Raw genomic sequence first — 25,649 nt, 5'->3', positions numbered from 1 at the left:
GGTTCATTTTGAAATTTGCACTGTTTGTTGATTTTGTTTATGTTGTTGCTAATGAAGATTTAGGTATGCAATTATTCTTGGAATATGATTTTACCTTTGTTGTGAAGTTGTTGCCCTGTCAAAAATCATGAAAATTTGGCCGAATTAAAGATGGAAATATTATAAATTAGGTTGAAAGTTTTATGTTCCAGAATGTGTTTTTAACTCCTTAATTATCGATCTGTTATGGTCCTTTTTTAAATTGACATAAATTATCGATCTGATAAATGCTATTCTAACATAAGTTTTAGCCAGGTTTTTTCTCAACTAATGACCAATGAAGGCAGATAGAGAGATAGGATCAAACATGTTACAAATGTTGCAAATTCTTACTGATGTACTAAAAAGTATAATTTATAAAGAGGTAATTATAGTTAGCTGCATTTACTTATAGTTTGTGATACACATGTTAAAATAATCTTTGTTTTTATCATGTTTTAAGCTTTATAATATTAAAACCTTTCTATGATATAAGTATATTCTTCTGCTTCAGTTGGAAGATGAATATTTGCCATAAAATCATGAATCTAATTTCTGATAATTACTTTAATTACTTTCTCTTGTACAAAATATTAAGAATAATATTATCACACATGAGGCCATGAATGAAAGAGAAATTTCTTTAATTTTTTCAAAGAAGCATTTCCATCAATTGCTAAATCATTGAACTGTTTCTGTCCAATTTTATTTCTTTACATTACTTTTAGAGATGAGCTTTTCAAACACTGCTTAATAGTATTTGATAAGAAGGTTCTTCTATTTGAACTAATAGGAAAAAAAGGTTAATTAAAAAGATCAAAAATATGTTAAAAATATCTATTAGATAGAAGCTCAAGTGGAATCACCTACAAACAAATTATGGAAACTCTGTAGAACTATAGTTATGCAATAATGTTATTTCTCTATTCATGATATTTTATCTACTATTAAATATGATATAAATTTTATTTAAATTAAATTCATATTCCATCAAACAATAAATAAAATTTGAAACTTGGTTGTTGCTTAAGGAGTCCGACTCATTTTGGTATGAAGATAAGTGATTCATGTTTATGATTATGTTTCTTAGTTCTGGAATATAGTTGGTGCTTGATTACATAAGTTACTAATCTTCAAATTTAATTTCCTTATCTATATTAACGGATCATATGTTGAAAGGGGCAACTGAAGCAGATAGATCAAGATATCCTAATCCATATGAAGACCCTGCGGTGCCCTCTGATGCTGAGATTGACCAAAATAATAACTAATTGATTTGTTTTAAAATGTTTTTTAAATCCTTTATGTCAAATTTTTTGCTTTTTGCATAGGTGATTGTAAAGCAGTCAATATTTTGTTGAAATTAGATGCCAACTATAATGTATAGTGGTGTTGCTTACAAGCCTTTTATTCATACATGATGTTTGCTCATGTATTATCAACCTCAGAATATGACATAATATTCTTCTAAAATTTAAAGTTTATTATTTAGTTTCATGAATCGTGAACTTTGGGTTGTAGTCAATTATGTTCAGATTATATGACAAATTATTATTTATTTCTTATTTATTTTCGTGGGCTTGATCAAAAGTTGGTCCTCTTTGCTAAAGGTAGGAGCTTGTATTCAAAGATTAGATTAGGTGCGCTAGAACGAATTAAATCTTACCTGATTTTAAGTAGTTATAAAATTAATGACATATCCAATCAAGTTTTAAACAAAAAGACACATCCATCACAGACACAGCCAAAGAAGTTTGAAACACAAGACACATCTATTAAAAACACATCTAACAATTAAAGACACATCTAAACATTAGTCGGTTAAAACAAAACAAGTGTTTAACAAATGCAAAAAGACATATCAATGTCTTAACAGAGAAGGCACATTCACACTTAAATGTTTTTTTACAAGAGATAACCAAAGAAGTTCACTAGTCTTGAAAAGCAACATCGAAGTTCTAAATAGAAGACACATCCATTAAAAACATATTCAAATAAGTTTTAAACAGAAGACACATCTATTAAAGACACCTCCAACAGAAGACACATTCATTAAAGATACATCCAAACAAATTTTAAACAGAAGACACATCCAAGTATTAACCAACTAAAACAAAACAAGTGTTTAACAAAAGCAAAAAGATATCATCTGGAGAAGCATATTTAACATATCAAAAAAATTAAATATCTCTGCCGTCTTCATTTCTAACAAATTCTCCTTGTATGCTAATTAATCAAACAAATCATCTTAAGAAACTATAATAGAATAATTTAACAAAAAATAATGGATCTACTAAGCTAGTACAATTTCTGCCTAAATGAATTCAAAGGACACAAAGAAATGTTATGACATTCTACTTCTCGTTCCTGAAGAACATACAAGTTGGCTTTCAACAAGTTTTTTGAGCATCTCATTATTTGTAAGATCAGGTGAGGCAAGGGTCTTATCAAAGAATTCTCTATACTGCACAAGTTTTTGTTTCTTCTCCATCTATGCATCTCCCAAAAAATTAGATCAAGCCTTCTCTATACAACATTATATTCCCATTAAAATAAGCATGAACTAAAGGAGCTCAATGAACTGCAATTTAGAAAAAAAAATTACAAGAAAATTGTATGAAACTATTTCAGAAGAAACATCCAACTAAAATCAATGAAAAATCCTTGAATCCAACAAAAATCAGGAGCATCACATAAGAACCATGAATACCAAAATCGAAACAGCTACTGTTACTTAAAACCCTAACAATATACTAACCAATTGGAGAACACCAGGATGATTGCAGAGAGCGGCATGCGACGGTCAGTGGCTAGACACGGCGGGGCGGCGTGGACACATAGATGGTTGCTGTTTCGACCTGGAGGAGGCGATGCGTCGTCGACGCCTTCAGACGAGAAGGACTCCCGCGGCAACATCAACCTCTGTGAGAACCAGCATCGGCGGCGTCGACCTCCATGAGTAGCAGCAGCGGCGGGGTTGTGTTGTGGTGTTGAAGACGACGGCGTCCTCGCGGGTGGGCGGAGCAACTCGGGCTGCGCAGGTGGCAGGCGGAGGTGGCTCCGAGGAGACCTGTCGACAAGGCTGATGGGTATGCGGCACTGGAAAAGGATATGGGGGTTGGGGGAGTGTGTCCACGGTAACAACAAAAGGGTATAGGGTAAATTAGGGTTAGTGTGGTAAACTAGTGAAATTAGGATTAATCTGGGTTAATTGGGGATATGGCTTTTGGAATGAAGTGGACTTAGAGTCTAGCCCAATTAAAATTGGCAGATGTTGGCAGAAATGTTGTTGGTAAGTGGTAACGTAGCGGGATTGGAAAGAATAATAAGGAAAAAAAGAGGAAGAAGAATACAGGAGGAAGGAAGGAGGAGGATGAAAAAGAATGGAACCCAAACTAATAATGGAAATAAATTAGAGTTTTAAAGACTACATTGAGTACAAACACAAATCTAACCACATTAGTTAGTCATTGCAGCGTTCAACATGACAAAGTATTCTATGTACTAACTCGTCACCAAAAAGGATCTAGAGACTAAATTGGTATCCATACGTGAATATGGGGTACCACTATGAATAATTTTAAATTTTAAAGACCAAAATAGATAATCGTGTAAATCTCAAAAATCAAAATCAAAATTTATTTTTTTAATTTTAATAAATACACAAAACTATTAGGCAGTCAAATGTGTTCTAAATTAAGTCCAACCAAATTATATGCTTACGTAAGTGCTCTCCTATTATGTTTTCTTGTTCATATGTATGCGATTTTTTATTCGCGTCGTTTTTTTTTTTATTGTATATATATTCTTTTTTCTCTCTTTTGTTCTTTTGCATCTTCTTCATTTTTTTTTGTATTATTATTATACATCTATTTTTTTTGTTCTGTTTTGTTTTTTTTTCTTTCTCTCTCAAAGAAGAACAATCACAATGAAAAAAAAGAAAGAAAAATACATTTAAGAGAAGAAAAGGAAGATGAGAAAGACGAAGAAAAATAATATGCACAATTAAAATATACGTATTTCACAACTAAAATTTTTCTTTTATTTAATTATAATATTAGTGTTTTTTTATAATATTTTTATTTTGTTATTCAATGAAAAAATTTACACAAAATTCAAAACAATTTCTATTCTTTTTAACTAAAATATCGATGTTTTTTTTAACAAATATTTATGTATTTTTTGTCTTTTTCTCCCTTGTTATCATAGTTATCAAATTCGGTTACCCAATCACCAATTTAGATTGGTCATCATTTGAACCGTTAAGCAATTAACTAGGTTAAATTTAGTCAAATCCGATAAAATTTAGTAAAATCCGTTCAAAATCGGTTTAATCGACTTGGCCAAATTCGGTCAAATCCGGTTAAGCTAGAAAAAATATTAATTTTTATACATAATTTTTTTATTAAATGTATTAATAAATAAAATAAAAATATATTTATAAATTAAAAAAAATATTTTATTAACTACAAGATATTTTTATTTCTATTATTATTGTTATTTTTTTTATAAATACTTAAAAATATAGTAAATATAAATTTATAAATATCTAAAGAATATAAAAAATATAAATTAATTAATGAGTTATTAAAATATAAATATAATAATTAATTAAATACAAAAAAAAACTAAAAAAAGATATTTATTCAGAAAATAAAAAAGTAAAATTTTATGTAATTATTTAATTATAACCGGATCAACCGGTTTAATTTATGACTCACTAATTGAACCAATAATTTAGTGACTTATCGATTTAATTCTGATAACTATATACTTGTTATATTCAACAAAAAAAATTTGTATAAATGAAAATAATCTCTATGTTTTTTAATTAAAATATTAGTGTTTTCTAACGAAAACTAGTGTGTTTTTCTATTAACAAAAATAGTTAATCCTAGCTTGGCATGCACTAGTTGGCAATCAGTGCGTAGTCACAAGAGCGATGATTCATGTTATTCTCTCTAAAATCAATATACTACCAATATTCTGTTTTCTCATTCAGTCTCTTATTCAATTTCTTATTCTTTTCGATTACTTGTTATCCGAAAAATTTAACAAGCTAAGAATCTATTTTTTTTTCATTGTTATTCAACTATAAAATCTGCAAATTCAAAATAAAATATGTATCTTTTAACTAAAATATGAGTGTTTTTGAACAAAAATTTGTGTTTTTTTTTTTATTATCATTCAACTATAAAATTTATACATTTTAAAATAATTTCTGTACATTTTAGCTAAAATATCGATATTTTTAAAAAATTTTATACTTTTTATTTTTATTTTTCTCAATCTCCTCTTCTTTCTTTTTTTTTTTTTCTTTATCTTCTCTTTTTTATTTTATCCGTTCTCATTCTTTTTGTTTTACTTTTCTAAGATTATTGAAGAATAAAAGCAAGAAAAAAAATAAACAAAAAATAAGACATAATAAAAAATAGAGTAAAAGAAAATAGGTCCTGACCTTTTTAAATGTGGATATTTTCGTCCTTCAAGATTTAAAAATACATTTAAATCCCCCACTTTATAAAACGCGTGACAATTATACCCCTCCGTCGAGTTGGAGTTCAAAATGGCAACGGAAAATGCTGACCTGAAAGGGTGGAGTCTTAGGTATCCGTTTTGGTTGCTGATGTGGATGGGAAACAAATTTTTAATGGACAAATTGGTCCTTGTGGCTCAAAACGACGTTCTATCCACTGTATTGATTCAAACGACGCCGTTTCTGTGGCCCAGTCAGCATCCTGTAACGGCATACTCGTCTCCTACGCCTACACTGGCGGGACGCACCTCCCGTCCAATGTCTCTGATGGAGTGGATCCTCTCTAGTGGAAAAAAACTGGATGGTATCTAGTGTAGGATCTCATCTTTCATTACTCTCTCTTTCCTATTTAATTTTGGTCCCACTTATAGAATTAAAGGTGAGAGATCACACTTTATTCTCTCAAATGTTAAAAAAAATGGAGAGGATCCATTTCCTATCTCCGATGTGGCCAAGCAACCGTACCGGTTCAAGTCCACGCTCACTGTTCTCAACAACGGCCTCAACGACCTCAAGTCATGGAAGGTCTTCGTCAAGTTCCAGCACAATGAGTTCCTCGTCTTTGCCTCCGGCGTCGTCCTTGCTGTCGGCACCACTCTCCCCGCCACTATCGGTAATGGCACCATCTTCGCTGGATATCCTATGACTGACCTCAAGATTGCGGTGGAAACTACCAGTGACTTGACGCAGATGCAGGACCAGATCGATCTTGTTGGCACTGTTTTTGGAATGGCGCCGCCTACTATTCCTCTTCCCTCCTCCATCAATGTTGCCAACGATGGATTCATCTGTAAGAAGCCAACTGGTTAAGGTAACATTTCTAGTTTTCGCGTGATTTAATTCTTCTAAATTGAGATTGTAATTTGGATTTGGATTTGGATTTGTGTTTAGGTTAGGTGTTTGATCTTAGAATTTAAGTTAGGTGAATGTGGTTTGACTAGTGTTGACATTGAAAAAGAAAATATGTTGATTTTTTCAGGGAAGAATGTGAGTAATGTGTGTTGCACAAGGGATCCGAAGTTTAAAACGAACATAATCATAGATGATGAGTTCCTTCGCCATCATGATGGTGATCTATCAATCATGTATGATGCGATTGGAGCTTATGATTCCAATTACTGGGCTGAGGTTACCATTGCAAACCATAACCCTCTCGGTCGTCTTGACAATTGGAAATTGAGCTGGGATTGGATGAATGATGAGTTCATATACTCAATAAATGGGGCTTATCTTTATGTTATGAATGCTTCTGATTCTGTTCTTTGGTAAGCAAGGGACATTCTACAAGGAGCTTGACTTTGCCAATGTCTTGAATTGTGAGAGAAGGCCAACCATCCTTGATCTTCCTCCCATCAAGTTCAACGATGAATAAACCGTCGTTTTGAGCCATAAAGACCAATTTGTCCATTAAAATTTGTTTTCCATCCACGTCAGCAACTAAAACGAACACCTGAGACTCCACCCTTCTAGGTCAACATTCTTCGTTACCGTTTTGAACCCCAACTCGACGGAGGGGTATAATTGTCACGTGTTTTATAAGGTGAGGAATTTAAATGTATTTTTAAATCTTGAGGGACGAAAATGTCTGCAATTAAAAAGGTTAGAGACTTATTTGTCTTTTATTCTAAAAAATATTTAATAACATTAAGAGGAGGAGAGAAGAAATAAAGAAACTACGGCAACAATACCACAATACCATTTTGGTGGATACTACTACGAAGATTTTATAATTATCTTCATATGAAGATGCTTCTTTTTTACCATTAGATGATGAAATGTAAGATTTGATTTTGATATATTGTAAAAGTGTTATTTTTTGTAAAGTGTGGCTAAACAAACAAAATACATTTTTAACACAAAAATCTTTATAAGAAGATATTTTTAGCATCTTTATTTAAGTAGATACCTACCATTAATAGTAGAAAAAAGAAAAAGAAGAGAAAGGAAAAAAACACGTAAAAAAAAAAAAGAATGCAAAATTTACGTACACATTGTCTGAATGGTTTTTATTCGATTTAAATATTTGGTTGGACTTAATTTCTAAAAAATTTGTATGCACAGCAAAGTATTGATAAATTTAGGTTTAATTATTTTGTTGGTTCTTATAGCACTACTACATACTTGACTTTTACTAACATTTAAAAAATGTTACGAAATCATATTAAAATGTTACCTATGTATATTAGTAACATTTTAACAAATGTTAAATATACCCTATGTTACTAAAGAATTTTACTAACATTTGTCTAAAGATTTAATAACATTTAATAAAAATGTTACAATAGATCTTCTATAGTAATATTATGAGAAATGTTACAATAGACTTTTCTTAGTAACACTTAGAGAAATGTTACAATAGATATTTTTTGTAACACTTAGAAAAATGTTATCATAGATAATTTTTGTAACACTTAAAAAATGTTACCATAGATTTTTTTTGTAACACTTACAAAATGTCACAATAAGTCTTTCTAATAACACTTTAAAAAATGTTACAATAGATCTTCTATAGCAATACTCTAATAAATGTTACAAAAGATCTTCTTTACTAACACTAAAATAATATTGCAATAAATCTTTAATAACATTTAAATGCACAAATTTTTTTTCAACTACATATTCTATACCCACTTTACAAATTAAACCCAAGATATTTAAATACTAAAATTAGTCCAATAGATGAAAATTCAGAACACAGGTTACCAATATAATTTATTTCTCTATGTGGCTGGTTTGTACATCATGAGTTTCTGTTAGTTGCCTCTTGAGTAAGAGAAGAATAAAAAACCTACAAAAAAAATAACAACTATTTTAAGGTACCAATACTAATATTTTCACTTAACAAGAAAGAAAAAGTAATATCAGCTTTATTTAAAAGTAAAACATATTACTTCAACTAATCTTAATATGATTATTACAAAGCATGAACCATAAATGCTATTTTAACTTCTTCGGTTTTAATTCTAAATATAGAGGACTTTGATTTACTATAACTATTGATGGAGCGATTAATATACATCTGTACATACATGATACATATGTATACAGCTGCAAAGTACAGATGCTCTGTGTGCATGCATGTATTTTATATCATAATTTTAGCATATATTAGAAATTGCCAAACACTACTTGCTCAATGCAGGATAATCCAAATTGTCAAACACTACTTGCTCTTACAAATTAATGAAATTCTCCAAACTAACTAAAGACAAGAAAATAATATTAGTAGCCACCTAGCTAGCTAAAATCAACAATTTTAATTAATCAATTTAGACAAACTTTAACTTAGAAAAAAAATGCAAAGAATGATATAAGTACCTCTTTCTCAGCAACAACTACTTCATGATTTTTGAACTTTTGGCCTTTATATATTAAAGACCAACATGGAAAAAGTAAACCATGGAAAAAGACCAACATGTCAACATTTAACAGAAAAGATTCCATATAAATTAAAGTCATAAAGTCTGCAGCATTATCAAAGGTCTAGGAATTGGAGAAGGCACCATCATATAATTAGAACCCTCAATCATTGTACAAAATTAAATTAGATTAGATTCATTATTCACTCCCACCTTAACAAATATCAAAATCCCCATCACCGGATAAACCTCAAGCTCAAAAAAAAAAAAAACTAATAATAATAGATTGTGATATATCGTTCAATAAACCCAACAGTTCAGGAAAGGTAGTAGGTCTAACCGTCTAAGTTTGGTAGAAGCAAAATAGTAATTTAAAAAAAAACACAAAGGGTTTGACATTTAAGAGCAAAAAGAAGTATTAGGTTTAAATTTGATAGAAAAAGAGAAAGCTAAGCAAAAAATGATTATTATGGGAAGTATTAATCTTTACTTGAGCTCCTGATTTCAAGTCACCTGAATAAACAACAACATAAGTTCCAAAAAGAAAGGCTTAAATTTAGACCTAAATTTGTTTAAGAACACATTATATAGAAATATTGAAAACTCAAACTATTGATCATTGCACAGGAAATTTGAGTAGACTCCCTTGACAAGTTCTCCATTTTCATTTGTATACACAAGACGTTTCACACATAGAGAAACCTGGGTGAGTGAATGAGAGCATCATATCAAATATATCAGATTGCAGAGTAATTAAAGTATGAACGGAACGAAAAGGTATAACCCAAATCATGTATAGGTCTCTAAAATAGGACTCACAATTTTTTATGAGTCTCCAAGATCACCAAGAGCACTGCTAGCAATAGAATACAATCCGAGCTTGTGAGGCTTTCCATTCTTGTCTCATGTATAGGTCTCCAAAATAAGACTCACAATTTTTTATGAGTCTCCAAGATCAACAAGAGCACTGCTAGCAATAGAATACAATCCGAGCTTGTGAGGCTTTCCATTCTTGTCAATGCCATCTGGAATCACCCCAATTGATTGTCCTTCTCTGTAAGGAACCTCTCCTGAAACAATTAATTACAATTAGTTACAATCACTGAATTAGCAATAGTCATTTAGCAAGCCTATGGTACTAATCAGATAAAGAATACACACAAGTATTTCATAACAAAAGAAAAAGCATGGTGAGACAGATTTATCTTCAAGCCCAAAATTCCCCAAAAGTCTAAACTTGAAAGCATAAAGTCAACTTAATTAAAAGCTACAATGTCCACTATCTCATCTTTTCTTTCTATTAATTTTCTTTCAATGGATGGTGGTGTTGAGTGAAGAAAGCAGCACGGGACATTATGTTATCCTTTGTGACATAATCACAAACACCTAATGCTCAATGAGTCTTCATAATGATAACATATATATAGCAATAGTTGGAAGGAGATCCAAGTGCGTACCTTCCTCTGGTTCCAATTCTGAGGAGTGCGAGGTTGGAGGTGGTCTGGTGAGTGTGTTGGTCAATGGCTACAGAGGCCCTAACGCGAAGCATGGCGGTGCGGCGGCATTTAGATGTTTTGAGACATGGAAGCGCCAACGCTGATGATGAAAGAAGTGTCTCCATGTCAGAGAGAGAGAGAGAATGTGAAGTGATGCAATGCATGAAAGCAATGATATGATATAAAAGCCCTACCTCTGTCGGCTCGTTGAATTGTCGATCCTTCGAATCGAAATCTTTCCTCGCCCCATCGCAATCAATTTTAGGGTTCCTACCTCCTCAAATTAAACATCTCCTTTGATTTGACTTGCTAGATCACGAGTCAACAAATTCATTAAGATCAATTAGCTATTCAACTCTCACGAAGGGGGAATTAGTTCATTTTTACTAAACTCAGACTCTTCCGATTTGAAGAGATTTGAAGAATCAGCTACAACTATGAAAATCAAACCCTAGGAATTTGAAGAGAATCACCTATGATTTCAAATCTTACCTTACTGGAATGAGATTTAGTCTGCGATTGAATCATGCATGAGATCGACGAAGCAGAGCGAGAGATCGAGAGGAGGCAAAACCAAAAATATAGGAGGCAGAACAAGATCGATAGATTCAGAGAACTGAGAGATTGAGGGGGCAGAGCGAGATTGAAAAATTGAGAGCATTGAGAGTGAGCGTGAGAGTGAGTGCGAGAGTTATCGTCGATTTCAGAGGAGTAAGAATTTTTTTTTATTTATGAAATTAGGAATAGGTAACAGTTTTTGTAAACTTTTTATAAAAATTAAACTCTTTTACTAACATTTTATTAAAATGTTACTTAATATTTAATTTTATTATAATTACTAACATTTTAATAAATGTTAAAAGATAAATGTTACTAAATGTGTAAAATGTAATAGTGTAGTTTTGAGAAATTTTTAATTAGTTTTTTATACTTTTTTTTCTTTTAATTATGTTCTTGCACTATTTTTTTTTTCAATTAGACCCCTCTTAACAGTAATTGGTTTAATTATATAGGGACTCAATTAAAAGAAATTGGTGTAGGGATCCAAATAAAAGAAAAAAAAAAGGAGTATAAGGACCCAATTAAAAATAAAATTTAGTGTAAAGACTCAATTCAATAGAAAAAAAAGTATAAAAACCTAATTAAAAATTTTGCAAAACTATAAAACTAACATAGTAATTAAACCATAAATTTAATATTAATGTGATTGTTTGGTTAAAAAATGGGCATTGATAGATGAACATTTTTATTATTAGTCAATTAATTAAAAATATACAAATATTTTATATTTTTTTAAAATATGAGATATTTAAATTTTTTTGAATAATTAATTTATCTTTATATATTTTAAACGAAAATTTATATATATTTGAATTAAAAAATTAGGATGTATTTATCTTTTTTCCATAAAATTATACCATACTTATAACGTCAAAAGACAAACTAAATATTTATTCCAAAAATAAAGGTATTGCACAGACGTTTGTATTTCTCCTTTACGCTAATTTATTGGGTTGTATAATTAACATTACGTATACACTTATGTCTCTTTATAATTGTCTTGATCAACATCTAGCGATCTTATCTCAATCAACGTGGATTAGCTTTATCTCATTCTCTCATAATTTTGTTTTCTTGACCAAAAGTTTTGCATGCATCTAAATATAGTCAAGACCTACGGTCCCACACAGCTATCATCTCAAATTAAGAAAGAACATAATGAACGCGATAGCTTATAGCCTTCGCATAATTCACACTTTCCTTCTTTCTGCGGTGAGCTTATAGATGACATCGATGTCCTCCCGTTCTTATGGTACATAATCATTTGTTGATGTCATGCATTAAAATTTGTTGTTTGTTACAGGTAGAGCCTCCTAATGTGATGCATCTCTTTTTAGTTTTTATCCCTCTCTCGAAAGAGGAATAAAGTTATTTTTTTAGTGTTTTTTTTTTTTGTAAGATATTGAAAATTAAAATAAAGTAAATTATTATTTGTGTCCTGAATATTGATAAAAGTACCCATTAATTTTTTCTTTCTTATTCTTCTGATCTCCTTCATATCCGTCTTTCTTTCTTCCTTTTTTATTGTTCGGCAGTAGTAGCTCCTTTTTCTATTATCGTTCTTATTTCACACAGCATTGCTACCTCCGATCCTCTCACATCTCGGATTTCACGAGCTCGTAACGGCGACGCCGTCGCTCTCTACACTGCCATAGTTTTAGATCTGTTCACCATCGATTATTTTGGTAGACTTGCTTTTGGCACCAAGATTTCACCTTGAGCTCTGGACGCTGCATCACCGTGACTTCCGATTCGATTCAACTGACACTACAAGAAAAAAGGCCTGTCGGCACCCTTTTTTCTTGCCACGCTTTTAAAGCGTGCCGAAAAGTGGTCTATGGGCACGCTTTTGCGAGGGTGGCCACTGATTTGTGATTTGGCCACGCTTTTTTTTGCCACGCTTGAAAAGCGTGGCAATAGAGGAAAATCGGCACGCTTTTACGAGGGTGCCCACCTACTTGAAATTTGGCCACGCTTTTTTACTGCCACACTTGAAAAGCATGGCGATAGAAGGAAATCGGCACGCTTTTACGAGGGTGCCCACTGATTAAAAATTTGGCCACCCTTTTTTTCTTGTCACGCTTAAAAAGCATGCCCATAGAGAAAAACCGGCATGCTTGAAAAACGTGGCTAGTTTGTATTTCAATGATCACCTTTTTAAAGCGTGCCCATATTCTATTTATTTTGGCACCCCACAAAAAAACGTACCGATAGAGTTCCCTCCCCCCAAATTTAGTTTTCCACCCAATTTTTTCCACACTTAACTTTTTTTTCCTTAGTTTTCAATTTTAACCCTCAAACAACATCACACTAATTTTAACTGATTAAAAGTGACCAGGCACCAAAAAAACCCTAAACGTGACTCGCGCCGTCTTCATCCTCAAACAACATCTCCATTAACGAAACAACATCATCCTCATCTTCATCGTTCGTCGCCTTCTTCGCACCCATGACCCTTCATCGCCTTCATCGCCTTCATCGCCTTCATCCTCATCTCTCTAAGCCAATGACCTTCGCACCCATGCCTTTCCTCTAACCCTCGCACCCGACCCTCTCTCTGTCGAATCCTTTCTCAACCCTCGTTCATCTTCATCGCACCCAGCCGTCATCTGTGTAAGCCAATGACCGTCGCAGCCATGCCGTTCATCTAACCCTCGCACCCGACCCTCTCTCTGTGGAACCCTATTGCTGTTTCTCAACCCTCGCCCATCAACGCAACCCTCGTTGGCCCTCCTACTCACTCAGCGCAGCGGTATCTCTCTCGCAAACCCTCATAAACACTGGTAAGTCTTTCTTCCCTCTGATTCTGTTTCTCTGTTTCTCTGTTCCTCTATTTTGGACCGCTGAGACTTGCATGTAGTTTAATCACAAAAAGTAGAAAATTGAGTACCAAAACAGACTACTTAGCTACTCCAGTTCCAGTACCAGCATTTTATTATTTTAGTGAGTATGGTTTTTTAATTTTTAGCACACATCAGAGTAGTGCTGCTTTGTAACCTCAGTAGATTTGAATGATTATATTTCATAGCCCACACTTGTTCAACCTAGTGCCATCACATCATTATGGGCTTTCCCAAATGAAGTCTCCAATGCTGACATGGCACCAGGATGAGGGATTTAATGGTTTAGGGATCTTGGTTCTTGATGCTTATTATGAATAGGAATGTGGTGTTTGGATATGATTTTTTTTGTGCCAAATAATCACTTTTTGGGTTGAAATTTTCAGCTTTCAGCTTTTTTAACTTTATAGAAAATTATGTTTGAGAATCACTGTTTCAGAAGTGAAAACAAGGTTACCCTGTCCCTAACAATGCAAAGTATCAGCTGAACTGTTATCAGTGTTCTAGTTTTGAATCATAAGAATTGTAGCTTAGAAGCTGAAAACATATGTCTATTATATTGCTGTCAATTTTATGTGTGAGTAAAACATATGTAGTTTTGTTGATGTTTATGCTTCTCCAAATTTGCAGATGGATGATCCTGTCCACATTGAGAGGTTTAATCATGACTGCTCCAGGGAGCTTCAAGTGGCATCTGCTGAGCGGCACAAGATATGCTCTCAGAATTTTGACTTTTTTCTTATGCTTGATTTAGAGGGTAGGGTTGAGATTCTTGAGTTTTCGGTTCTAATGGTTAGTGCTAAAACAATGCAAGTTGAAGACATTTTCCACAGGTTTTGATCTGCCACTTTATAGTTATTCATTGAACAAAACAAGAGTTTATTGGCTTGGTTTTGTCTTAATCTTAGTGGTAAGGGTAGATCAAAGATCGGAGCATGAAAAATGTACGACAAACAAGACAAAAAATGGAAATACTATATAAAATTCATAAGCTTGAGCTTTTAGCAAGTTTCTTCCATTGACTGACTGACAGCATAAAATTGATTAAATTTCAGACTGCTGCAGTTTTGCTTCTTGATTTGTTTTGCATAATATTAATATTTTGGGTGGATGAAACTTCTTAATCTGTTCTTTTTAGATTCATATTTATTTCTACCATATCTTTCAAATTATTGTTCTGTGTGTCCATAGCTAGCACTTCTTTTTTCCTCTTCTATATTTCCCATGCTTATCATTATCTCTCCTGTTTTTTGGTATATGGTTTCCATTTGTCTTTGATGCATGTTATTGCCTATTTAGGAATATTCCTTGAAATTTTTTTGCAGGAATTTTGTGAAGAGGAATGGACTCTCTTCGTCGAAATTCAATTTCAGTTTCGAAAGCACAAGACAGACAATGGACGCCATTGATTCAGTGTTCGAACCTCTCAGAGGGTTCTCCAAGGACAGCGTAAGGCTCGTCAAGCGTTGCCATAAACCCGATGGCAAAGGTACCTTTTTTTTATTAATTTAATTATGATTATTTTGATTTGATTCTCGATGCTGTGAATTTGAATTTTTCCTTTTCGTTTGTAGAATATTACATGGTTGTTATTAGTACTGCAATCGGAATTACGGTTATAGGATTCATTGGCTTCTTTGTCAAGCTCATCTTCATTCCCATTAACAACATCATCGTCGGATCTGGTTAGATATATGATTTCTAATTGTTTATTTTTCAAAAATTTGTGAAATTTTTAAAAAATTGTTGTGTTTATAGCTTAGCTTGATGTGTTGTTTGAGTGTGGTGCAGCAATTTGCTATGAAACTATGAATAAGGAGTTTAAAAGGGGGAAATTTTAATGTTGTTTTATTGTATTCAGAATGTGGTTGGTTTTGTGCTTTCTTACTGTTACTTGAGATTAGGGTTTGAAATTATGCAAATTTACTTTATATGAAGTTCTTTCATACAGTTACTGTTCTGTACATAGTTCATTATTGAGAGGGTGTGGTAGATTTACAAATCAATTTTCTTCTTTCTGGATATTAGAGAGGGAGCAATGTCTTTTGATTATACCAGTGAACTTTATTGAAACTTGTATGTTCTTCACTTTTTTGTGTTGCTTTTGCTTATGTTGAAATTAATAGAATAGGTCTATAATTACTACATATAGTGTCAACTTATGTTCTAAACAATTTTTGATGATATCTGCAGGATGATGAGAGCCACAATCACACCTACACAGTTTTAAAGCAAATGGTAGCAAGAGTTCTTCCCACATCAACTTTTTGTTAATCATAGTTCTGCTGTATATCACTTTTTGTTTTTCCATCATTCATATCTTTGGGAACATTACAGTTTTAATTTAAATTATTATTATAGCATGTAAATAATTAATGTAAATTAATAAAAAATTAATTCTTATGCCTTCTAATTTTCTGTTTTTAATTATTATGATAGAATTGTAATTTTTTAATTATTATTATGCATTCTAATTTTTTCTTTTTTTTTAAATTTGACAAAGGAATAGGCCACGCTTTGAAAGCGTGGTAAAAGGTTTTAGTGGGAAAGCCACGCTTTTAAAAGCTAAAAGCGTGGCTGTATGTGCTCTATCGGCACGCTTTTAAAGCGTAGCCAAAACCAACTTTCTTGGCACGCTTCAAAAGTGTGGCGATATGTGAACTTTTTGGTACGCTTTTAAAGCGTACCGATAGATTAACACCTATGGCTACACTTTTAAGCATGGCAAGAGTTGAAAGTGTGGCCAAAAAGAAAGCGTGCCGATAGATCCACAAAAGCGTGCCGATAGAGCAACCGGCACGCTGGCGGATGTGACCCTTTCAAAAGCGTGCTGATAGCTCAAAAAGCGTGGCAAAAAGCTATCAGCACGTTTTTTCGCACTTTTCGGCAAGCTTTTAAAGCGTGGCAGAAAGCTTATTTTCTTGTAGTGTGAACACCACCGCCTTGAAGGTTTTCATCGGCGGCGTAGAGATTACGTAGTCAAATCTTTTTAATAACAGAATGATTGTCGTGCACGGTCTCTAAGATTTCGTATCTCCTCTGTTTCCGTTTTCTTGCACTCCGTCATCCTTCAAATAACTCATCAAATGGTAATCCTCTTTTATTAATTTCTTTTTTGGATTGTAATTTTTTATTTTACAGAGATATAAGCTTATAATTTTTTTAATATGAAATAGATTCTGGTGGTAATTTATTTTTGTCAATGATATATAATATATCCTCAGTATCGTTCTTTGGATGTTGTTGTTGTGATAGTGGTTAAGGTAAAAGATGTCCGTAATCGTGGTGGAAAAGGTGAGGTAACGTGGGAGATCATTGGTAAGCGGCGATGATGTTGGTGGTGGTGGTGGTGATGGTGAGTGGTGGCAGTAGAGAAAGGAAGAGGAAACAGTGATAATCAGAGAAAATTCTGGTGGTGATGAGGGCTGTGAATTTAAAACTCGGTAATAGAATTGAGGTTAAAGATAAAGAAAAAGGATAATTTGAGAATTTCATTAAAAAAATAGGATTTGGTGATTTTTGTCATACAGAATCTATTTTTTATGGTTACAATGTCAGTTTTCTTGTTTAATGAATATTTTTGTCAGTATTTACAAAATTCATAAGTACAAATAATAGTTTATTCAATTAAAATATATATGCAACTGTACGAATGGGACTCAATGGACAGTTTATTGGGCCTTTGGTGGGACTTTCAGTGTTAATTAGTGGCCTGGTCTAGGGATGGCAGCAGTACCCGTACCCGCGGGTATCCGCCCCGCCCCTACCCGGTCGGGGCGGATTTAAACCCGACCCGGTGAGGGGCGGGTCTGAACCGTGGCGGGTTTGATGAGCGGGGCGGGGCGGGGTCGGGTTCAGGATAAACCCGCCCCGGAGTATATATATATATATATATATATATATATATATATATATATATATATATATATATATATATATATATATATATATATATAACTTTTTAGCAATTAGGGTTAGTAGGTTAAGGTTCTCACCCACCGTCACTGAACTCCCAGTCTTCCACTCTCCCAGTCCCAACCCTCGTTGTCTCTTCCGCGTCTCCTTCAAGGTTCAAGCCGCCTGTCGCTCCTCCTCCGCGCCGCCTCTCAGTCCCACATCCTCTGCGCTCCCTCCGGCCTCCAAGTCGCGCACTAGACAAGCCACCCCCGTGCCTCCTCTGCATCGTAATCGAGCCTCGTCTGGCTCCTCCTCCGCGCCTCCTCTCAGTCCCACATGCTCGTGTATGGAGTTCATGGCACAGTGCAACTCACGCAAGGCGAGGGAATCAAACCCTGCGTGCCAGGTGGAGGTGAAGCGCCGAACCGACGAACACCCGTCGCAGATCACGGTGACCTTCGTGAACGGCGTCGAGCAAGCCTTCGATGCGACCTCAACCCCTGCACAGAGCATAAGGACCATGATTCTTGAAAAAGGCCAAACCCTAGAGACCGAGCAGATGTTCCGAGAAGCTGGTGAGTCATGGCCCGTCATCATTCCCAAAGAAGAGCTATCTCAGCCCGCACCTGGCGTCAAGGTTTGTTTTTTCTCGCTTTATCGATTTTGTTTATTTGCGATTATGTTTGGTGTGGTTCCTTTCAATGTTAATTCTCTGCTTATTATTTCATTGCGGATCTTTTTCTGTTACTTTCTGGATGGTAATTGGTGCTGCATTATCGTCTTTACTTTTAGAATTTAGAATTGTATGGAAACGGAAAACTGCTCTTACATTTATCTGGGACAGTAATTTTGATTTTCAAACTTAAACATCCCTGGATTGCATTTTTCAATCTCAAATATGAGTAGTGGATGTCGCATTTAATCTCTTTGTCGCATGATGAGTATAGCTTTTCTCATAGGAGCAATGATGAGTTTGGTGGTTTTCCTGTTCTTCATGCCTGATATCCTACTTTAATTTGATCTTGCCTGTAATAAATTTTAATACAAAATTGCACATTTTTATTAGGGTGTTTGAAAGGTATTTTTTGCTTGTATTGTTATATAGAATAAGGAAGATACATTACAATTCTGAGATAAGTTGAAGTTCCTAAGTATGCACTATGGATTCATTGATTTTACTACCAAGGTACATGTCATATGTTGCTAGAAACAGCAAAGAAGAAACCATCCGTATTGATTAACTGTATGTTCCAGAATTTTGCTATAAGATGGACATAATTTCTTCCCCGGATATATAAATAATGCTATATAATAATCCATATTAGTTGTCTGTATGCTATCTTTATGTGGTTACTCATTGATGCACTAGTAATACATATGCTTTTGCAAAATGCAACTAATTTCTCTGCATGATCTTACAATTTATGTTTCTCAATATCATTCCGTCCATTTAAGTATATGATCTATACCTATTCTATTAATTTTCTTTTTCTTTCATGTGCCCTTCTTTTCAGCCCAGGAAAGCAGAGGAGAAGAAGCAATAGTCATGTATTGTTGAACCTACCAACAGCCAGAAAATGTTCCAATTTTCTCACACATTCTCTCCTTTCTTTTTGGCAGGGAGAGTACATAATGATCACGGCTGTTTTGTGCTTTGCTGTATTTTAGAGTTGAATTATTGATATTGATTAAACAAATATGCATATGACTCGTGTATAATTATTGTTTCTGAATGTAAAATTTTGAAACTGCAGTAATTTCATCCTAGAATTTGGTAAGGAAATATGCTCATGGTGTTCTGTTTTAATTAAGGAAATATGCTGTTATATGCAGAAGTTGTTTTGGCTCATGGTGTTCTGTTTTAATTTTGATTTTATTCTGATTTTGTAATTGTGCATTCTGATTTTTATGCATTTATAATATGATTTATGTTAATTTTAGACCCTCATTAATTTTAATTTTATTGATATAGGTGTTTTCGAATTACTTCATGGCTAGTAATGCTAGAGAAGACACACAAAGTAACAGTGTTGCAAACTTTTAATGATGATGAAGATGTTAAAAGTGATCAAGATTAAGGGTTGAAGCTCCCTTTATATCTAATATTGTAATTTCTTTATTATGGTGTTAAATTTGTAGTGGTCTAATAATTTTTTTTTAATTGCAAGTTATTTTAGCTAATGACATTGTATTAATTTTATGTTTGTATTTTAATTTGTCTATGAATTTTAAATTTTTGTCTTAGTTTACATATGAATAGGTAAAAATTAAAATATTTAATTTTTATAGGGGCGGGTCGGGGTGGGGCGGGTACCCGCAGGGGCGGGTTCGGGTTCTGTAATTTACTACCCGCGGGTACTGATGGGGCGGGTAGTATATGCATAACAGGATGGCGGGGCGGGGTCGGGTAGGGCAAAAACCCGCCCCTACCCGCCCCACTGCCACCCCTAGCCTGGTCCCATGTGTAGGCCCACTCCTACCATACCATAAATCTACTCCTATCAAATGCCATGTCCATTCAACTCCAAAAACAAAGCCATGTCTTGTTTACCCGTAACTATCTTATTTATAAAAAGGTAAAATATTAAATTGGTCTCTTACGTTTGGATGTAATTCTATTTTAGTCCTTAAAATTTAAAGTATTCTGTTTGAATCTAAAAAAGTTTCATTTAGCTTCAATTTAGTTTCACCATGAGGTCAAAGTTAAATAATTAACGAAATGTCCTCCATGATAGTATAAGAACAAAGTCGATAATTTGGAGAATAAATGTAAGCTCCAAAGGTACAAAATCAACCGTAAATACATCAATACATGTATTTATCATTTTCCTTAGTTTTATAGAAAATATTTCATTTAAATTATAAGAAAAATGATAAATAAATGTATTGATGCATCCACGGTCGATTTTGTGCCTATAGAGTTTGTACTTATTCTCTAGATTATCAACCTTGTTCTTGTACTGCTGTCATGGAGGACATTTCGTTAATTATTTAATTTTGACCCCATGGTGGGACTACATTGAAACTAAATGAAACTTTTTTGGATTCAAATAGGACACTTTAAACCTTAAGAACTAAAACAGAATTACGCCCAAACGTAAAGGACCAATTTAGTATTTTTTTCTTATAAAAAATAGCAAATCCCAAAAATCTAATTTCTAAAAAAAAAAAAAACAGAGACTTTCATTTTTATTTTTTACATTGAAATATTGGCTCACTCATATCAATAATTGGATGTGTGAGACTTGTTGTATACATGGAAATTTTTTTTTAAATTAATAAAATATAATATTAACCAAAGTTTGCAACGTATACAAAATTTATTATTAAATGATCGTCCCACATCTGGAGTACATTGTCTTGAAAATTATTAATAACATAAAATGGGTATTGTGTATCCGAAATATTACACATTTTAAAAAATATACATAAAATGGATACTGAGTATTCGAAATATGGTCAGTATAAAATTAAAGCCAATATATTTGGGATATGTATATATTTATCTAGGTGTCTCTAAATCTTAGAAAATTACATAAAAAAAATCTTATATAAAAAGTTTTGTCTCAATCATTAGTCATACTACACCCATTTCTTTATTCTCTATTTTTCTTTATCCTTCTTCTTTATACACAGCTAATAATCCATCTTTTGGAATAAATTATTCCAATGGAATAATAAAAAATGGTGATGAATGAGTAATATTTGAATGCAATTTATCTGTAATATTGCATACTTACCATGTTAATTCTCTAAATACGATAAAGAATGTCATATTGAGCAATATAGGGACAACAAGTTTCAAAGAGTTTGAGAGAGTTGCATATAAATTTTTATTCGTGTTACCGAGATGAGGATTTATTAACAAGACATTTTGGGTCGAAATTGATCAGCAAGTGAGAGTAATGTTTGATGCGTGAGCATCTTTCCTTCATTTTCTGTTTATTTTAAGTTAGAATTTATTGAGTTTTAATTAAATTTTAGTATTTGAACCTCTTTGGATGCTACTTTGAGTTGCTTTGGTGTTTTAATCATTTTAGGTAAAATTTGGATCAGTTTGGCAGAGTTCGTGTGCAAGAAAAGAGAAGAAATTCGAATCTACCAAGGTGGCGCTAAACGCGGACTTGGGCGTTTAACGCCAGCAACTCAGTAACGCAAGGGAGCTTTCTGCCTACTAGGGCGCTAAACGCCAAGCCAGCAAACCAGAATTGAAAGGAGAGCTTCTGTCCCCTAGGGCGCTAAACGCCGAATCTTATGTTTAGCGCTAGCAATGTGGATCACACTTCACCAAAGGAGCATCTTTAGTTGGATTTTAACTTTTAATTGTTGTATATTATTTTATTTTAGTTATTTTTAATTACAAACAAAATCTTTTAGGTTTAGAATTTATTATTTTATTTTAGTTTTAAATCAAATTAGGTTAGTTATAAAAGGAAAAAGATTCAACCCTTCGTGGATCTTCTCGCTTATGCACTTTCACATTTTCTGAACCCTAGTTTTTTCTCTGAGTCATGAGCCACTAAACCTCCTCGGTTAAGGTTAGGAGCTCTGTTTATCTCTATGTATTAAGACTATTATTATTCTATTTTAATTAATGTATTGATTTAGTTTCAAGGATTACTTTCGTTCTTCATTTTATGAATTTAGGTATATCGGAAGAACAACCCTTATTCTATATGCATTCTTGTGATTCTTGAAAGAGTTATCTCACTTGAATACCAGCTTAAAAGTAAATTCCTCCTAAATTGCTAATTACTTAGACTTAACGGGATACGTGACATATAATCCTCTTATACTTGGGTAATTAAGATTTTTGTGGCTAATAAACTAGAATTTAACCTAACTCTTTAATCTACATTAAGTGACCAAGACATTGGCAGTTGATTAGGTTAGAGGAGACTAAATCACTAAGGAATTAGGGTTTAGTCAATTACAGTTTGCCATGAAATGAATCTTGCATGATTAAAATAGTTGGTAAGAAAACTTGATCCAGACGAATAAATAACTCCGAAACCTTAACTGCTTTCTCATATATATTTCACACCAATTTCACTGTTTGTGTTCTCTACTATCTGAATTACTGTTTAATGCTTTTGAACTCCAAAACACAACTTTCTGCTTGCTTGACTAAGTGAGTCATTGACTTTTGTTGCTTAGTCCATCAATCCTTGTGGGATTGACCCTCACTCACCTGAGGTATTACTTGGTACGATCCGATGCACTTGCCGGTTAGTTTGTGGTATTCAAAATCCGCGACTAAGTTTTTGGCGCCGTTGCCGGGGATTGACTGTGATTGACAACTAGCTGTTGTCTGATTGCTTAGATTAGGCATTTTTAGCTTTTGATTTTTATTTGTTTTGTTCTTTAAATTTTTGAAAATTTAAGCGTTATTTTAGTCAAAGTTTTCCCTTAATTTCTGAAATTAAGTTTGTTGTCCCCCTTAGTAATTCTATTTTATTTTTCTGATTATTTGTCTTTTCATTATTTTCAATTTTGTGGTCTATTTTTCTGTGTGATTTTCTAATTGTTAGTATTGTTTATTTAGTTATCTTATTGTATTTCTTTTACATAGGATACCTCACTGGGAATTCTCTACACTCTGGCATAGAGATTTTCACATTTTCTTTATTTTCTGTTGTTTATGAGCAGGAACAAGAACAAAGAACCTCTTCTAGGTTTTGATCCTGAAATTGAAAGGACCTTGAGACGGCGTTTGCAACAAGCTAGAGCTTACAAAGCCGGTGAAAATCTCAGAGATAATCTTGAGAAGGAAGCTGAAGAGCCCATCATGGAGGTCAACAATAACAACAACGCGGTTAATGTCAATGTTGTTAACCCTCCTAATATTCTTACACAACCGAGGAGAACACTTGACTCTTATACTGCTCCTAGCCCGGATTTCTATGAAAATAGCATTGTTGTGTCCCCTGTTACTGCTAACAACTTTAAATTGAAGTCTCAGTTAATTTCTCTAGTGCAGCAAAGTTGTCAGCTTTATAGACTCCCACAGGAAGATTCCAACTTGTTTTATCTCTAATTTTCTGCAGATCTGTGACAATGTGAAGACTAATGAAGTAAATCCTGATGTTTACAAGCTACTTCTCTTCCCATTTGCAGTAAGGGACAGAGTAAAGCAGTGGCTTGACACTCAACCTAAGGAGAGCTTGGATACTTAGGATAAGGTCGTCAACAGGTTTCTGACCAAGTTCTTTCCTGCTCAGAAGCTGATTAAGTTGAGGACAGATGTTCAAACCTTCAGGTAGAGAGAGGGTGAGTCTCTTTTTGAAGCTTGGAAAAGGTATAAGTTGATGATCAGGAAGTGTCCTCCTAATATGTTCTTTGATTGGATACAGTTGCAGATATTCTATGAGGGAGTCTTTGAGACCGCTAGGATGTCCCTAAATAATTCTGTAGGAGGGTCACTCCATATGAAAAAGACCACTTATGCTATGGAGTTGATTGAGATGGTTGCTAAGAACCAATATTTATACTCTTATGAGAAGACCTTAATAAAGAAGGGAGTCATGGAGTTGGATACCTTGGATGCTATTCTTGCCCAGAATAAGGCTATGTCTCAGCAAATTAATACTATTACACAATACTTGAGTGGAATGCAAGTTTCAGCTGTCAGTGCTCAAGACACTTCCTATGACATGAGTAGTGGCTTTCCTCAAGGTAAGAATTATGACTATGGCCAGTTTACTTCTGAACAAGTTAATTTCATGGGTAATGCCTCTAGATCCTCCAACAATGATCTATTTTCTAAGACATAAAATCAAGAGTGGAGGAATCATCCTAACTTTGGGTGGAGAGACCAATCTCAGAGACAATAAAACTTCAATAATTTTCAGGGTGGTTTTAATCAGAACAATCTCAACAACCATTAGTTCCAAGCCTCTTAGCCACAGCAAGCATGCCCTCAGTCTAAGAGTAACCTTGACTTAGCCTCTATAGTTGCAGAACTATCCAAGAATACTCATAGTTTCATGCAAGAGACCAGAGCTTCACTTAGGAACTTAGAGATACAAGTGGATCAGTTGAGTAAGCAAGTATCTGAGAGGCCTCCTAACACTCTTCCTAGTGACACAGTGCCTAATTCAAGAGAAGAGTGCAAGGCTATCACAGTAGCAAGTGAATCAGTGACAAAGAATCAGAGAAAACAGAAGTTCCAGAAAAGACTGAGGGTACCATAGTACACACCCCACCCAAGGCACCTGAGCACAAGCCAAAGATGCCATACCCTCAGAAGCTCCAAAAGGAGACCAAGGACGAGCAATTCTCATAGTTCTTAGAAGTTCTTTGAAAGCTGCAAATTAATATTCCTTTTGCTGAGGTTTTGGAACAAATGCCTCTCTGTGTTAAGTTCGTGAAAGGCTTACTCTCTAAAAAGAAGACCTTAAAAAGAGATGAAACAGTGCTCTTGACCAAGGAACGTAGTGCAATAATTCAAAGCAAATTGCCAAGGAAGATGCCAGATCCTAGGAACTTTCAGATTCCATGCACTATTGGGAACATAACCTTTGACAAAGCCCTATGTGATCTTGGTGTAAGTATCAATCTAATGCCCTTGTCTTTGATGAAGAAGCTACAAATCCAAGAGGCACAATGGTGCACGAATCCCCACACTTCGTACAACTGAACCAGCAAGTGCACTAGGTCGTCCAAGTAATACCTGAGCGAGTTAGGGTTGATCCCACGAGGATTATGGTTTGAAGCAAACTATGGTTATCTTGTAGATCGTAGTCAGGTGAGTAGGAGATGTAGGTATATTGTTTGAACGCATAAAAGGAAAAAAAAGAAAATGTTACTTAGAACTCAGAAGTTATATAAACTATGATAAGAAGATGGTTAACGCTTGGAGATGCTTTGTCCTTTTGGATTAACTCTGGCCTTACTGTCTTCTTCAACTGTGAATGATTTCTTCTATGGCAGGCTGTATGTG

General features: G+C 33.8%; 2 protein-coding genes and 1 long non-coding RNA gene across 4 annotated transcripts; 2 read left to right on the top strand and 1 right to left on the bottom strand.

Moving 5' to 3' along the window:
* Positions 1–7,795: 7,795 nt before the first annotated feature.
* On the bottom strand, positions 7,796–11,170 carry LOC112754560 (uncharacterized). Of its 2 annotated transcripts, XR_011874384.1 has the most exons (6): positions 10,902–11,170; positions 10,604–10,718; positions 10,371–10,509; positions 9,733–9,983; positions 8,873–9,615; positions 7,796–8,342 (listed from the first exon to the last, which is right to left on the bottom strand). It is a non-coding gene; the product is annotated as an uncharacterized lncRNA (long non-coding RNA). The 2 variants fall into 2 exon arrangements; XR_003178607.3 differs by lacking the exon at positions 8,873–9,615.
* A 925-nt stretch (positions 11,171–12,095) lies between these two features.
* Positions 12,096–15,500, top strand: LOC112758712 (protein transport protein Sec61 subunit gamma-like). Its single transcript, XM_025807435.2, has 3 exons — positions 12,096–12,222; positions 15,136–15,299; positions 15,385–15,500. Exons 2-3 carry the CDS (start codon positions 15,206–15,208, stop codon positions 15,498–15,500), a joined length of 210 nt encoding a protein of 69 aa, XP_025663220.1. The 5' UTR covers positions 12,096–12,222; positions 15,136–15,205.
* Positions 15,501–17,793: 2,293 nt separating this feature from the next.
* Positions 17,794–19,345, top strand: LOC112757290 (uncharacterized). Its single transcript, XM_025805886.2, has 2 exons — positions 17,794–18,344; positions 19,222–19,345. The coding sequence occupies exons 1-2, from the start codon at positions 18,054–18,056 to the stop codon at positions 19,249–19,251; spliced, it is 321 nt and encodes a 106-aa protein (XP_025661671.2). The 5' UTR covers positions 17,794–18,053; the 3' UTR covers positions 19,252–19,345.
* The last annotated feature ends 6,304 nt before the right edge of the window (positions 19,346–25,649 follow it).

This window comes from Arachis hypogaea, chromosome 16, assembly GCF_003086295.3.
Source record: "Arachis hypogaea cultivar Tifrunner chromosome 16, arahy.Tifrunner.gnm2.J5K5, whole genome shotgun sequence".
Lineage (NCBI taxonomy): Eukaryota > Viridiplantae > Streptophyta > Magnoliopsida > Fabales > Fabaceae > Arachis > Arachis hypogaea.
Note: the sequence above shows the minus strand (reverse complement) of the source record. Positions and strands in the feature narration are given on the sequence as shown.